The sequence below is a fragment of the Pipistrellus hanaki genome (assembly GCF_964339955.1).
Source record: "Pipistrellus hanaki genome assembly, chromosome: 9".
NCBI lineage: Eukaryota > Metazoa > Chordata > Mammalia > Chiroptera > Vespertilionidae > Pipistrellus > Pipistrellus hanaki.
Genome location: NC_140511.1, coordinates 30,128,643 through 30,144,700, shown reverse-complemented (window position 1 = coordinate 30,144,700; position 16,058 = coordinate 30,128,643). Strand labels below are relative to the sequence as shown.

The 16,058-nt window shown below is 40.2% G+C and overlaps 1 protein-coding gene across 1 annotated transcript in view; it reads right to left on the bottom strand.

Annotated features, from left to right (window-relative positions):
* LOC311627931 (speckle-type POZ protein-like) overlaps positions 1 to 11,807 on the bottom strand; it is a gene marked incomplete at both ends in the record, with an annotated part of 34,527 nt that extends 22,720 nt beyond the window's left edge. Inside the window, one exon of the mRNA XM_084894664.1 lies at positions 10,755 to 11,807. Within this exon, the coding sequence (XP_084750790.1) occupies positions 10,755 to 11,807 (1,053 nt within the window). The remainder of the gene's footprint in view (positions 1 to 10,754) is intronic.
* Positions 11,808 to 16,058: the final 4,251 nt, after the last annotated feature.

Here is a 16,058-nt window from a genome sequence, read left to right as displayed (position 1 = left end):
AAAGAGAGGAAGGCAGAGAGGGAGAGAGAACCATATCTTACCTGACTCCTATCCAGTCCTTTCTGGTATTGACCCAGAAATCATGGCACATCTGTGAATCAAATTGGAAACCTTTTGGTACATGAATAATGCCCAACCAACTGAATCACATTGGGCAAGGCCTAATATGATAAGAATTCTTTGCCGATGGACCACAGGATTTATGGACAAGACTGTCACAGTAGTGAAGAAGGACCTATCAGTGCTGCCAATCAAGGATCAACCACAGCAGAACCAGAAATATGTACACACCTGTGAAGAGATCCATGTACAGATTTACTACAAAGAAATGGCTTACAGGACCATAAGGACTTGTTAAGCAAGTGTGAGATCTGTGGTAGAGTAAGGGAAAAGAGAAATCACCAGCAGGCTGGAACCCAATAGTCATGGGACAAAGTATTTGTCACTATCAGTGAGGAGTTTCTGGAGCAATACAGACTGATTTGATGTTTGGAGTGTTGTTCAAGGATTGTCTATGCCTTTCCTGAAAGGACTTTCACTGATGAAGTCAGGACTTCAGAATTTCTTTAGCTCACAGTCAAAATAAGGGACTTCAGTTACACCTGCTGTCTTCTCACAGCACCAAGTAGATTAGCATTTGATTGAATAATTAGGCAAGAGGAATGTATGTTTAAAAAAAAAGTTGCTGCCCTCAATTTCATCCTTATAATTCTGCCTAATCTAGTTGGCCTATGGAAAACCATCATAAATTGATATGACATTAAATTTAAGAAATATAAGAACAGGTCTCCTTGTTCCATTCTAGGTTTCCCATGTCAACCATCAGAGTAAAGGCCCTGGATGTATGTATCATCCCAAAACAATGCATTGATAATGTTAATAAATATTTCTGATTACATTAGCAATAAATTAAATTTTAGCCTCAAGGTCACTCACTGTGACCTTGATTGATGTTAGTGAGGTATTTTGTTTGTTTTACTTTCATGTCATTCAGTACTTTGAATTTTTATGCATGTGGAAGCACCATTATAGAATAGCATCTCTCTTGTGTACAAAGACATTCATCATGTTTTAAGTAGGTTGTAATGTGTAACTACATGTAGAATCAAATACTCCTAAGTGTTTTTAGAATCTATAAGCATGTACAAAACTACAAGATATCTGGCCCCTATTTTCTGAGTCCTAGGAACTACTAAGGCTTAATAAAATAAGGGAACTAAAATTAATCGTCATATTAATTTCAAAACACAGATCAAACAAAACAATAATAGAAATCATTTTTACTAAGTTAGCAAACAATGTGATTTTATAGAAACATCCTCAGTTTGCTGATAAATTAAACTCACCAATGTTTGCTCAAGAAGTATTAGTACAAAGAGGTCAGCTCAGGGATCAAGCCTTCCAAGCATGGTGGCAGGAGTAGCTCTCAGAAGACTCCTGACCAGGTAAGCTCCAAGCACACTCCCTGTGTTCTGGAAAGAGTTTCACTCCTTATATGGAGTCCCGGAAGATCACACCCATTTTTTCCAGGTGATGGGATTTGAGAGCTCTCCATAGAGCTAGTCTGTTCTAAGGGGAAGGAAAATTAGCAACACCTTTGCTAATCTCCCTAAATATACCCACAGTAACATAATCTCATCAAGTCACCAATTTCCCAACAAACCAACCCTCACAGGTTGCATTTATTTTTACATTTATGGACATTAAGAACTTTTATTTTTAACTTACAAACAAATAGAATTGATTATTTTACTAATTAGTGACTTAAGCAACTGTCCAAAAACTTAGAAATATTTTACTGTATTTTTTTGGAAATATTTTAACTGTATTCTATATGTAGCTTTATTTGTTGGTATAATTTTATTATTGTTACTATTATTTTCATTCTATTATTTATTATTTTTACAATAGATTTTTAGAGAGACTGGTAAGTAGAGTAGAGGGAGAGAGACCAAGGGGGAAAGAGAGAGAAAGAGAGAGAGAGAGAGAGAGAGAGAGAGAGAGAGAGAGAGAGAGAGAGAGAGAGAGAATGAGAAACACCAACCTTAGAGAGACACATAGATAGGTATCCTCACTTACATACCCGACCAGGCCCAGGGATAAATCCTGCAAGTCAGGAGTATGACCTTGATTAGGAATGGAACCATGGGCTGATACTCTAAACTCTGAGCCAAACCAGCTAGGGATGTTATTTATATTTTAATGTAAGACTTTAATATAAGGACACCTTGGCCACTTCTCTTTTAATTTAATCCTCACCCAAGAATATGTTTATTGATCATAGAGAGTGAAGAAGGGAGAGAAAAGAGCGAGAAATAACTTCAATGTGAGAGAGAAACATTGATGGTTTGCCTCCCCCAGGCAAAATAGGACTTTTTGTTCCTTTTGACCAGAAGTTAGTACTTTCCCCTCTGTGGCTGAGGGGGTATGTGTTGTCAGGCCCAATGCAGACTTTTTCGGAAGACCAGTCATTTATAATTTAATATTTCACAATAAATAAGAACTGAAATGGCAAAGAATAGATTTTCCCAGAATTGATAATAGAGACAAGTATATCTGAGAAATGGGGCTGGTAGCAGGCAAAGAAGAAAAGTAAGAGAGATTCCCTAAGAATGGCCCAATTCTGTACCATGATTATGAACAAAAGGATTTTGATGAAAAATTTTCAGCTGAATGGTGATGCCACCAGCAGGATTAATTGCCTCTTCCTCTTGACAGGAGTGAGCAGGTGCAGCTGCACATGCCTCAGCCTCTTTAGCCACAGCTCCCTGCACATCCATCACTGGACTGGTGGACAGGCTCAACCCCTTCCGAGGTGAGTGTCACCTGGCGGGATCCTCCAGTTAGGGTATGTTGTGGGTGACCTTTTCCTTTTGCTAAGCTTTATCTTGCAGAGAAGAAAAGCCTGTAAATGGCATGTATGGTCCTACTTAGTAATGGGGTCACTATAATGTAGTAAAATGATAGCTGTGACGCAAGCCTTATCAAATACTTATACATTTGAGAACTGACTTATATAAAAAGCCTAATATGCAAAGTATCCTTTCAGGAGTTCCACTGACCAGGAATTCGATTACTCGCTGTGATGTGTGCTGACCACAAAATAAATGGAGGCTCCTGGACCAGTGGCTGGCAGTCTGGGAAGGGAGACCCCAGCTGGTAGCTGGCAGCTGGTAGCCACTAGGGACCCTACCCATGCACAAATTTCATGCACTGGCCCTCCAGTAATAAAATAAAAACACTTATGTATAATAATTCTGGTAGAAAGGCAGCATGGGAAAGCTGGTTTGTTGTAAAATCAGTATTTATTGATGAGATTATGCTTATTCAGGTATATTTATGAAGATTAGCTAAGGTGTGAAATTAGTCCTATCTAAACATCTCTGAAATTGATCCTTAGAAGAAATGGGCATGGTCTTTAGAGACTCAATATAAAGACATCAGGGAGCACAACTCAATCTTCTCTAGGACAGAAAGAGGGTCTTGGGAAGTCACCCAGCTGAAAAGACTTCTGGAAGAGGCTATGACCACACTTAGAGGCTTGATTCCTGAGCTGACCTCTTATTATTTTTTCCTGCTACTGGAGATGCTAAGAATATGCTCCTTGGGAGAGTTCCCAATTGCTCCTATTGGGGTCTCTGCAACTTTCTGTCTTCTCAGCTTGATCAGAGCTTAATGTCAGATGAGGAATGAAAAAAGTATAATCATCCAAGATTATTTTCTAAAAACGGAGTCAAGTTTGGCAGGCCCTATGGCACTCCTCAAGGAGCTCACATTTTCAGTTGTTTGGTGAGAGGAGAGATCAGGCTCACTTTTCAGGAGGAGGTAAGGGAGAGTGCAACTGAATTGAGTGTGGAAAGGATTCATACTTAAATAAGAAGAAGTATGCTTAATTAAGGAGCAGGTTTTAGAAGTGAAATGAATTTTAAATATTTTAACAATTTTAGATTGGTATTCAGAAGGACGTTGTGATGGTATGTAAGATTCACCTTAATACAACTGTTAATAAATAAAAGCAAAAGCCATTGATTATTATTAGGAAGTAAGTGCTCCATTATATACATTTATTAAAAGAGAATTTATAAACACATATATACATTTAATGTGGCTGTTCCATTTTATAAAGATACAAAAATCATCTTTCCTTGCATTACAATGTGCTCAGAGACACTCAGGTATTATCCTGCTGCCATTCAGGATGTTTCCTAAATTCCAGAGACCTGGAAGCTCATCAAGTAATTGGCCCAAAAACTTTTCGTGAAGCTTCAAAGCAAAGGAAGGGCTTCAGAGGAGAAGAAAAGGAAGAAGAAACTAAACTACATATGAGGGAACCATTAGCAGCATCATGGAAGCTCACAGTTCCTTTGACATTATCCAGAAACACTCCAATGAAACCCAGCCCAGAGGCCTTTTCACATAATGAATTAAGGATGTGCGGTTAGTGGAGAGATAATCCTGGTAATTCATCTTCAGTAAGAACAGGAGAAATGCCTCTTCAAAATCCATAATGATATCAGTATTGCTTATGAGGGAATGTTTACATACTCCCAGAATCCAAATCCAGGAGCGTGGCACATCCACTTCCCAGTAATGTCTACCAGAGGTGAAGGTCTGAGTTCCCCATGTTATATAACTCTGCACTCTCTGAGATTCCATGGTCATGCTGTGATGGCCAGCTTTAAACAGCACACTTCCCACATCCTCAGAAAGACTCAGGCAGGGAATGATGCTTCCTCCAGTGCAGAGAGAGGTCAATGAGTGGAATTCCGATGGCCTGAGGGGCAGAGTCTCTTCATTTGCCCCTCCTCCAAGGAAATACAAGATAAAGATAGGAAAGAGAGTGCAAACTGGCCGCACTATAAAAAGAAAAAGTCGTTATTACCTCTATAGCAAACAGGAGTCCTTCAAATTATACATAAAAATAAAAGAGAACCTCTCTATATGTCATGAAAAGTGTGACTGTGTGAAGCAGAGATTTAGTGTCAACCTCAGATAGTTTCTTGCAGGTCACACCTAAAACCTTTCCTTGCCTTTAGAAATCTCTTCTTGTGTTGATTGTCCTTGTTACTATTTAACAAATAGACAGCACTTTGCTATCATGTGTATTGTTATTGGAATATAAGCAGCACCTGTTCCATTTTTAGGAATCAAAATATTTGCTGGGAATACGCATTTACACATAAACTAGAGGTTTCTGAAGTTAATGCTTTGGCTTTACATTATCTGATCAGACCCTGCACTCAATCTACATTCATCCATATCAGCCCTCAGGACCTAGCCCTGATGCCTAGGATGAGCCTGATGTGGTTGAACCATGGTCACAGATCCTTCCCTTGTCAGTGGTTTTGACATTGATCCAACAGCATTAAAATCATTCTGTTGATGACATTTTCAGTCCTTTGTTGTACTCTTGATTTTATAAATAATGAATATTGTTAGTGCAATGCATGATAAATGCACTTGCAATACACAACATATTTAAAGTCATCAATGTCAGAGTTAAACATTCAAGTTAAACTGAATAAACCTACAATATTGATGGCTACGCTGAGAGTTGAATATTCTATCTCCTCATGACCACATGGTGAACCTCATTGCTTTTCCTCTATGTATATCAAATGTGATTTAAAAAATAGGTATCTTGCTTAGTATTATCAATACATTGCAAAGTTCAGTCTTGATCATTGTGATATGATTTGTAGGGTAAGAAGATACTAAATTTGGGAAGTCATGGACTGCATTCATGCCAGAAAAAAATAAAGTTAAAGTAGAAGAAGAACCTAAAACCACCAAAGACATTGTGGCCTGATGTCAAAGGGCTGGCTCTCACCTCTGAATGTGCTCAGCAGGTCTAAGAGTTCAGTGAAGCTCTGTGAGGTGAACTCTGGATTCACTGGCTGAGGCTTTTGCATCTGCACCAATTCAGTCCTGTAAGCAGTGACATCAGTGGCATGTGAGACCAAAGGTAGTCACACAACCATTATAAAAAGTGGAGCTTTTAATCCAAGATATTTCACCATAATATTCCCATTCTGACATAATGGAGCTTACATTTTAGTCTACCTTTCCGGGGACATAAAAAAAAATGTTGCCTTATTTCTTTTTCTAAATTTAAATTATATAAAATGCTGACTTCCCCATTCTCCTGAGATATTATTCCATTTCAAAAATGACGGAGAATAATTTTCTCTCTCTATTCCACCTCAGGGAATGAAAACCCCTGTGTATCTGACAGAGAGAAGAACGTCCAGACAGTGACTTTGGGACTTGAGTTTCAGGGTCATCACCAATGAGACATTCAGTGTCTGAAAGGGAAAAGACAGCTTTGCTCCTTTTTTTCCAAGCCAGAAAATCTAACTCCTGCCTGGCAGCATGCTCCTGAAACTCTAACTTCTTTGGGGGCACCAAGAGGTCATTCCCCCTGAGGTTTGCCTACAAGGGGACAAGCAGTGAGGGAACAGTCTGAGTCATTGATAGACCATTGAACAAAAGAATCCCCCATTTACTCATAGGAAATCTCCCTCTTTCCTGTCCATTTTACCTTCCAGCTCTGCACGGGTAGGTAGCTCCTCAGTGATACCTTACAAAAATCCATCCCATAATGTTTATTGTGCTAAGCCTGGAGAGGATGGGGAAGAGGAGGTGGGAGAAAACCCAGGTCACATGTACGTAGGTATGTTTGAATTCAGCCACAGGAGAAGAAAACTTTTGAGACCAGAAGGTCTCAGGGCCATTTTTGAAAGAAAATGGAAAATAGCTACAGAGGACAAGGTTCCTAGTTCAAAACATGGACAGTTACCTCCTCAAGAGACAACTCCTTTCTCAGAAAGAATAAAGGTAAACTCACTTTTCCAATACAGTGCCAAAATCCTGCAAAGCAAAAAGAAAAAGATGGTAAGCATGCAACTTGTGCCCTTCTTCCACACATTGTATAGTTTTGTTTTTTAAACAAAAGAGGGAACTATTTGGGTATTTTTTATTACCAATTTCACAGAGGAAGGGAGAGGAGGAAAGAGAGATAGAAACATCAATGATGAGAGATAATTATTGATCGGCTTCCTCCTACACGCTCCCTACTGGGGATTGAGAAGGCAACCCTAGCATGTGCCCAAGATTTAGGCTGATTCTCTATCCACTGAACCAAACTGGCTAGGGCTAGAGTTTGTTTTAATATCATGTTTCCCGAAAATAAAACAGTGTTTTATATTAATTTTTGCTCCCAAAGATGCGCTAGGTCTTATTTTCAGGGGATGTCTTACTTTTCCATGAAGAAGAATACAGTACACATTTATTGTTAAATGAAAATAAAGGAAATTTATTACCTGTATACGGTACAGTAGTACTGTAGTTGTCAACACAAACCAGACAAACTGTGAATCCTACAGTATCAAGAATTTACTCATTTATTCAATGACAATCATGTCATCATCTTCTGGAACATCATCATAGCAATCCAATTCCTGAATTTCCTAGTGAATTTCTTGTGACTCTATTTCTTTCAGAATCAATGGACCAAATCTCTCATGTTTAGCAATAGCACTATCTTTAAATGAGTACTTCTTGTCAAGGTAGCCTGCTCGCAGTGCATTTGCAATGCAACTCTCAGTGATTTTTCTCCCATGAATTCTTCACCCAAGTCACAACTTCTTTCAGTTTAGGTTTCACAAAGTTTCCACGCTGATTTCTCTCCATTCTATTTTCAATGTAGTCATTAATTTCCATGTGCAAATTGTCTTTGAATGGCTTGTTTATTGCAATATCAAGAGTCTGGAGATAGGCCGTCATTCCTAACGTCACTGGTTGCCAGTCGGGCAGCCCTAGTGACCAGTTTACAGTAAATTAATTTTCATTCTGAGACAGAGCCTAGGGGGATGCTTTATATTTCACTCAGAAGGAAAGCTGTAAGTGGGTCTTATTTTCGGAGGATGTTTTACTTTCGGGGAAACACGGTAGTGTATTTTTTCCTATTCTCCTTTAAGGATCAATCAGAGGCCATCTTAATCATAACACTTCAGCTAAAACACATGGAGACCAGGCAGAGAAGGGAAGTGATGCAACAAGATCTATGTTTCCAATGTCACTCATTGCCCATGTTATTCCAAGAAGAGATTTGATCATTTATAACAACAAAATCAAAATATTTGACTTACATAGAGCATGAACATTAATCATCAAATTCTAGAAACCTTGCCTAAGTAATGGGTAAAACATCCAACTCTTTAGCAAGTTGCTTTTGTGTCCATAACAGAGAGTGACAGTGCATTTAGGGGATGTAAATTCAGAATTACTGCAGCAAAGTTAACATTGCCCTGCTCAGATACTGACTGAATTTGAACAATCTGTCTCTGTAGATAGTCCTTCAGATTTCCCTGAAATAATTTTGTCCAATATCACTTCTTAGGATTAAGAGGACACAATAAAATTAGTGATTGACTGGAAAAACATGATGGGAGTCACGGAGACTTATCGCTGAGCTGAGAGTAGTGGTGTTTGCAGCTAACATTTCAGTTTCATGGCAATATTGTCCAGAAGAAGCTTTCTATTTAGTATATATATATATATATATATATATATATATATATATTCACTGTTTGTTTTTTTGCTGGAAACCGGTATCTTTTATCCACTTCCATATTTTTATTTCCCCTTCCTCTACATATTTTACTCTCATAAACTCCTTCTTTGTAGCTCTTTGGATGTATAATTTAAAAATAATTTCACTAACCAACATTAATTGTATGATGTAGTAAGCTTTGAATAGTGTAGAGTTGTGTTGAAAAGCAAATTACAAACTGTAGCTTATGTTAGGCGACACAATAAAAGAAATGAGTATCATTGGTGGATGAAAGGAGCCACATGCTAACCTGACAAGCTCAGGGGAGGCCTACAAAGACTGCTCAGGTGGCAGTCTTGCAAACCCAGAGTCCTAAAATAACCACAAAAGATGGTTTGAAATTTAAATATTTAACTATAAACAGGTATAGTAGGTAGTCATGTCCTAGGCCAATATTTTCCCTGACAAAGATCAACTTAGATTTTCTTTACCGAGCCTACTTGCCTTTTTGCCTGTAAGATAACATATCTGTGAGATGTCTGGTTAACTTGTTACTTCCTTTTTACCCAGGACCCCTCAGAGCACAATAAATGGCACTGGGACATTCCCTCATTGTTCTTGTTATCAAGTTAATTGTCAACTGTTAATTACATTAATGTATCCTGTATCTATTTCTGTAAGAGAAGCACATGTCCATCATTTCACTTTTTGCCCTATCCCAGGTTTCCTCACTTTGCTTTATCCCATCTCTTTAATCTATCACCAATGAATGCCATGTGACTCACCTACATCCCTTTCCTTTGATTGCAATGTATAAATATAGATGTAACCCTCCATTATCCAGAGCATTATCTCAATTCGCAGCATATGTTGACAATTAAGCTAAAATAAACTCACAAAAATTCTTTACAGGTTTCAACAGTGTAAGGTTTGAGGCGTAGGAAACAGACCACCAAGATATTGTAAAGTTTATTCCCCAGTAATGAGCAGGACTCATTACTGAGGTAGAGAAATCAGAATTGAAGGAGTTGGGAATTGGGGATAGACCCAGCCGGGCTGCCTCCTGGACATGGAGGACAAGCAGCACTTGGCTGGTCTGGTGGTCCTTTTTTAAGGAGAGGAACAGGAGAGGGTTGGATCTAGGGCAGAACAGGAAGGGATGGGCTCCAGGACACTTTGGCACGAGCGGATTTGTGGTTCAATGTATTGGGGATGTCTTTGTGACAGATGCCAGTAATGTCATAACTCCACCCACCAGTTGGGAGGAGGGAGAACCTTATAAACCGGTTTCAAGAAAAATTAGCATATTTCTGAAATTAAAGCAACTCTTCATATTTAATCAGGAAAATAAATGTTTTTCACAGAGTGGGGCAAAAGTTGGTCTTTCAAAATGTTATTTTATTACGAGGTGAGAACAGTAAGAGCAGTTTTGGTTGTCACATCTAATAAAGAGATGACCACAACATCTGTAGAACAAGCAAATCCCTAAAGACACACATTTGAACATTTTTAAAATTTACATGTTCATGGTCCAATATAAGACTCATTTCACCCTGGCCATTGTCTGTGTTTAGAGCTCTGGCTCAGACATAAAGGATCAGGGGTTTGATTCCACTCAAGGGTGCATATCTGGGTTGCAGTTTCTACCCCTTGCAATGAATCTGTCTGGGCACTGCATCTTTGTCTCTTTCTCTGAGTCTGTATCTCTGTCTCTCTTTTGCACACCCTCCTATGCACTCAATCTAAAAATCAATGGGAAAAAATGTCCTTAGACCTGCTAGTGTTGCCCAGTTGGTGAATGTAGATCTATGAACCAGCAGATCAAGTATTCATTGGTATTCAGGGTACATGCCTCAGTTGAGGGCTTGATTTCAATTAGGGTGCATGCAGGAATCAGCTTACCAGCGATTCACGCTCATAACTTATCTTTCTCTTTTTCTCTCTCCCCTTTCTTCTTAAAAATCAATAAAAATACATTAAAACATATGGTTCCTTTAAAGAAAATAATAAAACTAAATATCTGGGGCTGAGATGCAGACTTCCCCCCAAAGCAGATGAAAAACTGCACAGATTGGGCTGTCTATCTGGTGCTCAAAGGCAGCAAAAGGAGCTGTTGCTTCTGCAAAGTCAAGGGAGTTTCACAACAAGCAGGATCTCAGAACTGCTTCAGGCGCTTGTGTGGGGGTCCTGAGGGGTTCACCTCAGCCACCAAGTGGGGATGGGATGCCACCAGTGCCTGCCATCCCGATGTCTCCACAACATCCTCAGCATGAAAGTTGATGAAATGCACTGCCTGAGTTTTCAATTGATCTGCACTGTACAAGTCAGCCAAGGTGAGCATTTCTGCAGCATTCTCCATAGACAGCTGACTGCTGAGGGCTTCCTCACACATGACCTTCAAATGCTCCAGGGCATACTTGTCAGCAGCTGCCAGCAAACCATCAGCCATCTTGTCCAGGTTGGGAGCCTTCCCCGTGTAGATGAAGCACATCATGTCCTTAAACACTCCAGGCTCCATGTCAATGATTTCCACCCGATTCGTTATGCTCTCCTGCATTACATGTCCAAACATGGCCCTAAGCACTGGAGAACGAGCTGCTAAGATAGCTTTGTGAGCCTGGAATTCCTGGCCAGCCACACAAAAGCAACAGTCTGTGAACCAGGAATTCTCCCAAAGTCCTCCTAGCTCATCGGTTAGCTGGCACTCAGGAACCTTTACCATATTCCTGGGATACCTGCCAGAAATGGTGACGGAATCTTGCACCACACTCACCTCACAGAAGAGGGTCAGCTTGTCATCAGGGAGAAGCCTGTAGTCTTCATCCAAGAGAACATCTCTAGGGATGAATTCTTTGAATCCCCTTTCTTGGCCTTGTACAAATCTATATGCACAGTGACTCTCCAAAGACTGGACTTCTTCTCGCTTGTCATTCAGGATGGACAATTTGAATTTTGCAAAAAAAACAGTCTTTGGAGAACTGACTAGAAACAAGGAAAGTGACAGGTAATCTTTGCTTTCTTCATCTTGCCCTTTTGGGTATACTCTCAAACACCATTTCAGTTGATCAGTGGCTTCTGATGAAAAAGTTGAACTTTGAATGAATTCACCCACTTCCTGGCAGCAAAAGCTAAAGTTACTGATGGTCCACATGTGGGAGAATTTCATTACCTGGATCTGTGTGTGGCACCAGCTGGCAGCTACAGGGCCTCCGGACATTTCTGCCAGAGATGGAGGACTTGCAACCCTGGACATTGTGAGTTTGAAGGTTAAACAATATTTCCAAAGTCAGTGAAGAGATTTCTGTTCTCTTTTCAGCCAGGTTAAGTCAGTAGTGGGAAGATGAAGTTGTCTTGTCTAACACAAAAATCCCCCAGAGCTGGGCCTACAGCTGCTGGAAAATGTCCTTCTGCATATGCTGCATACTCTTTACAACATCCAGCATTGTTTCTATTAACTGTCTGAAAGATGCAACTAAAACGTAAATGCTGCTGGGCTGGTGTTGCTCAATGATTGAGTGTCCACCTATGAAGCAGGAGGTCTGTTTCATTCCAGGTCAGGCATATGGCCAAGTTTCCGGATGGATCTCCACTGTGGGTCTGGCAGGATGCAGCAATTCAGTGACTGTCTCTCTTCATTGATATTTTTATGTCTCTTCCTCTCCCTTCTTCTCTGAAATAAAAATAAAATAAATAAAACATATGCTATCATAGCAGACAGATGCCCAACAATATCTAAGGTTCATATAATGATATTTATTGAGTTCCTTCTGAGTGCCAGGCATTTATTTTTATTTTTATAATTCTTTATTGTTCAGATGATTACAAATGTTCCTCTTTTTCCCCCCTCCATTGCGCCCCTCCACCAGGTTCCCATTCCACCCTTTGCCCTTTCCCCACCCCCCATTGTCCTCATCCATAGGTGCACAGTTTATGTTTAGTCTCTTCCCGCACCCCCCATTCCCCTTTTCCCAGAGAATCATCAATCCACTCCCATTCCATACCTCTGATTCTATTATATTCACCAGTTAATATTGTTCATCAGATTTTTTTTTAATTCCCTTGGTTTTTAGTTTCACTTGTTGATAGTTACGTTTTTGTTGTTCATAATTTTTGTATCTTCTACTTTTTCCTAAAGAACCCCCTTCAGCAATTCATATAATTCTGGTATGGTGGTGATGAACTCCTTTAGGTTTTTTTATTTGTGAAGCTCTTTATCTGGCCTTCAGTTCTGAGTGATAGCTTTGCTGGGTAGAGTAGGTTCTTGCTACTTATCACCTTGAATATTTCTTGCCATTCCCATCTGGCCTGCATGATTTCTATTGAGAAATCAACTGACAATCATATAGGTGCTCCTTTATAGGTGCACCTTTATCTCTTTGTCTTTTGCTCTTGGCATTTTAATTATGATGTGTCTTGGTGTGGTACTCTTTGGATTCCTTTTTTGGGGTTCTGGGTGCTTCCTGGACTTGTATTTCTTTCCCTAGGTGGGGGAAGTTTTCTGTCACTATTTCTTCCAGTATGTTTTCGGTATCTTGCTCTGTCATCTTCTGGGACCCTCATAATTCTGATGTTGGTTCACTTGAAGTTGTCCCAGAGGTTTCTTACACTATCTTCAACTTTCTGGATTCTCTTCTTTTCTTGCTTCTGTGGAGGAGTGTCCTCTGGCTCTTTGTGTTCCAAATCTTTGACTTGATTCTTGCAATCTTCCATTCTGTTTTTAGGACTCTGTGTAATATATTTTTTTTTCCAGACAATGTATTCTTTATTTCTAGTGGATCCCTTTTCATATCCTCATAGGTCTCATTTATTTTATAGGCCTTTTCTAGGAAATTCTTGAAAAAGCTTATAACCACAGTTTTGAACTCTATATCCAGTTGCTTTTTTTCCTCCATTTCTTTCTTTTGTGATGTTTCTTTGTCTCCGCATTTTCGCTGCTTCCCAGAGTTGGTAGGATGGATTTGTGTGTTTGGTGTCCTATATGGCTCAGTGGGTCAGCCTCCCCAGTTACCTGAGGTAGACACTGTTGGTGCTCCCCTTTGTGGACTGCATGTACAGCCTTGTAGTTAAGTCTTGGTTGTTGTTGGTATCCCTGGGAGGAATTGACCTTCAGGCCAATTAGATGTGGGTATCAGCTGTGTCTACTCTGGGATAGTTTTGTATTGGAGACAGTCTTATAGGATCAGACTTGCAAATTTGCAAAAGCCTCTGAGTTCAGCTTGGAAGGGGCCGAGTCTCAGTGCTGAGCTGACAATCTTGGCTTCCCATCAGCCCTGACCTTGTGCACTCACCTGAGTTTCCGCCTGACCGTCCTGATTCCTCATGTAAGAGCGTGGGTGCCCCAGGGGCACTCCCGGAATTGGGTTGGGTCTCTGTAGTCTGGAGCTTCTGATTCCTTCTGCTATGGAGAGGCCACGGTAACCTCCGTGGTCAGACCTTTTTGAGCCCACTCACTCCTGAATGACATAGACCCTGCCTGCTGAGGCTCCCAGCTCCCCCAATCTCCCAGTCTGAGTCTCCAGGTGCCTTTCTCTACAGTCCGGACTCCACCTGTATGAGCCTGGGTCCACAGGGTTTCAGCCGGGATTGGGGTTCAGTGCAGTTGGAAAGGGTTCAATGCAATCAAGGACTTCTTTTCCCCTCCTGCCAACCAGTACTTCCTCTATGCAAGCGCAGCACCCTACCTCAACATTTTGGGGCTCCCAATTCAATCCATGAGCTTCTCTCCTTTCTGGTTGTAGATTTTCCCACTCCACCAGCTTTCCTATATTTTTTGATGATGTCCATTCAGTATTTTATTTTTTAATCATTTTTTTAAGTTAAATTATTATCTGTGTACATATCTTACCATTGCCCCCCCCTCCTATACATGCCCTCCCTCCCCAGAGTTTTGTGTCCATTGGTTGTACTTATATGCCTGTATATGAGTCCTTTGGTTGATCTCTTATCTCTCCCAGATCTCCCTACCCTCCCCATTGTAATTTGACAGTCTGCTTGTTGCTTTATTGTCTCTATATCTATGTTTTGGTTCATCAGTTTATAATGTTCTTTATTATCCATAAGTGAGTGAGGTCATGTGGTGTTTCTCTTTCATTGACTGGCTTATTTCTCTCAGCATGATATTCTCCAATTCCATCCAAGTTGCTGCAAATGATAAGAATTCCTTCTTTTTTATGGCAGCATAGTATTCCATTGTGTAGATGTACCATAGTTTTTGGATCCAATCATCTGCTGACGGGCACATAGGCTGTTTCCAAATCCTAGCTATTATAAATTGTGCTGCTATGAACAGAGGGATGCATATATCCTTTCTGACTGGTGTTTCTAGTTTCTTGGGATATATTCCTAAGAGTGGGATTACTGGGTCAAATGGGAGTTCCATTTTTAGTTTTTTGAGGAAACTCCATACTGTTCTCCACAGTCGTTGCACCAGTCTGCATTCCCACCAGCAGTGCACAAGGGTTCCTTTTTCTCCACAACCTCGCCAACACTTGTAGTTTGTTGATTTGTTGATGTTGGCCATTCTGACAGGTGTGAGATAGTACCGCATTGTCACTTTGAGCTTTTGTCTCTGCCACCTTGGCGGCCGCAGCTTCTGCTGCCACAGCTTCTGCAGCTGCCACCTCCGCTTCGGGGACCCAGACACCCCACGTTATCCCTGGCAAAATCCAACCTTTCTTTGGAATCTGAGTGTCCGCACCAATTGGGGCCCCGTAGCTGCTCAGTAGTCTCCACAGTTGTGGTTTTTTCAGGTCTCAGATAAGATCTCCAGTTGCAGCTCTGATGTGGTTGTGAGAGGCAGCAAGTACAAGTGTTTACCTATGCTGCCATCTTTCCAGAATCCCCTTCTGATTTTAGTTGTTTTGAAATTGTTGTTCGAGGGGAAAGCTTAGGTGCTTACCTAGGCCACAATCTTGGTTTTCTCTTCTCCAGGCATTTCTAAAAGTGATCCTCTAATCCATTGGTGGAGAAGTCCTGCCTGAGGTCCAAATAAGGCCCTCAAAATCATTTGGTCTGGCCCTCTCAAGGCATTAGGGGTAATTTAAAGGTTTGACCACATGAAGCATGCTAATTGTTAATAATTTCAGTACATTTTGTATGGCCCTCAAATAATGGTAACAATATCCAAATGGCCCTTGGCACAAAAAGGTTCCTCACCCCTGTAATATAATGTATTTACACTACAGTATAATCCCTAAAGTAGACCCTCAGGGAACACTCCCTAAAAATCCAATTACTTCCCCTTTCCACCACTTAAAAGAAATTACAAATAATCCAATACTTCGGGACTCTCATCAAATTAAAACAAAAAATTTTTTTTGTCTATCTCATGTATAAAAGAATAATTCTTTTGAACACAATTGCTTTCTCCCCATTTGTAATTAGAGTTAGCATCTTTTCCAGTTTCTTTTCTCTTTAATTTTCTTTGCAATAAATAAAATTGTTCATGTTTCTATTGCATAACCTATTACTTTTATTAACTCTAAGTATAGATTTTTTCATTGCA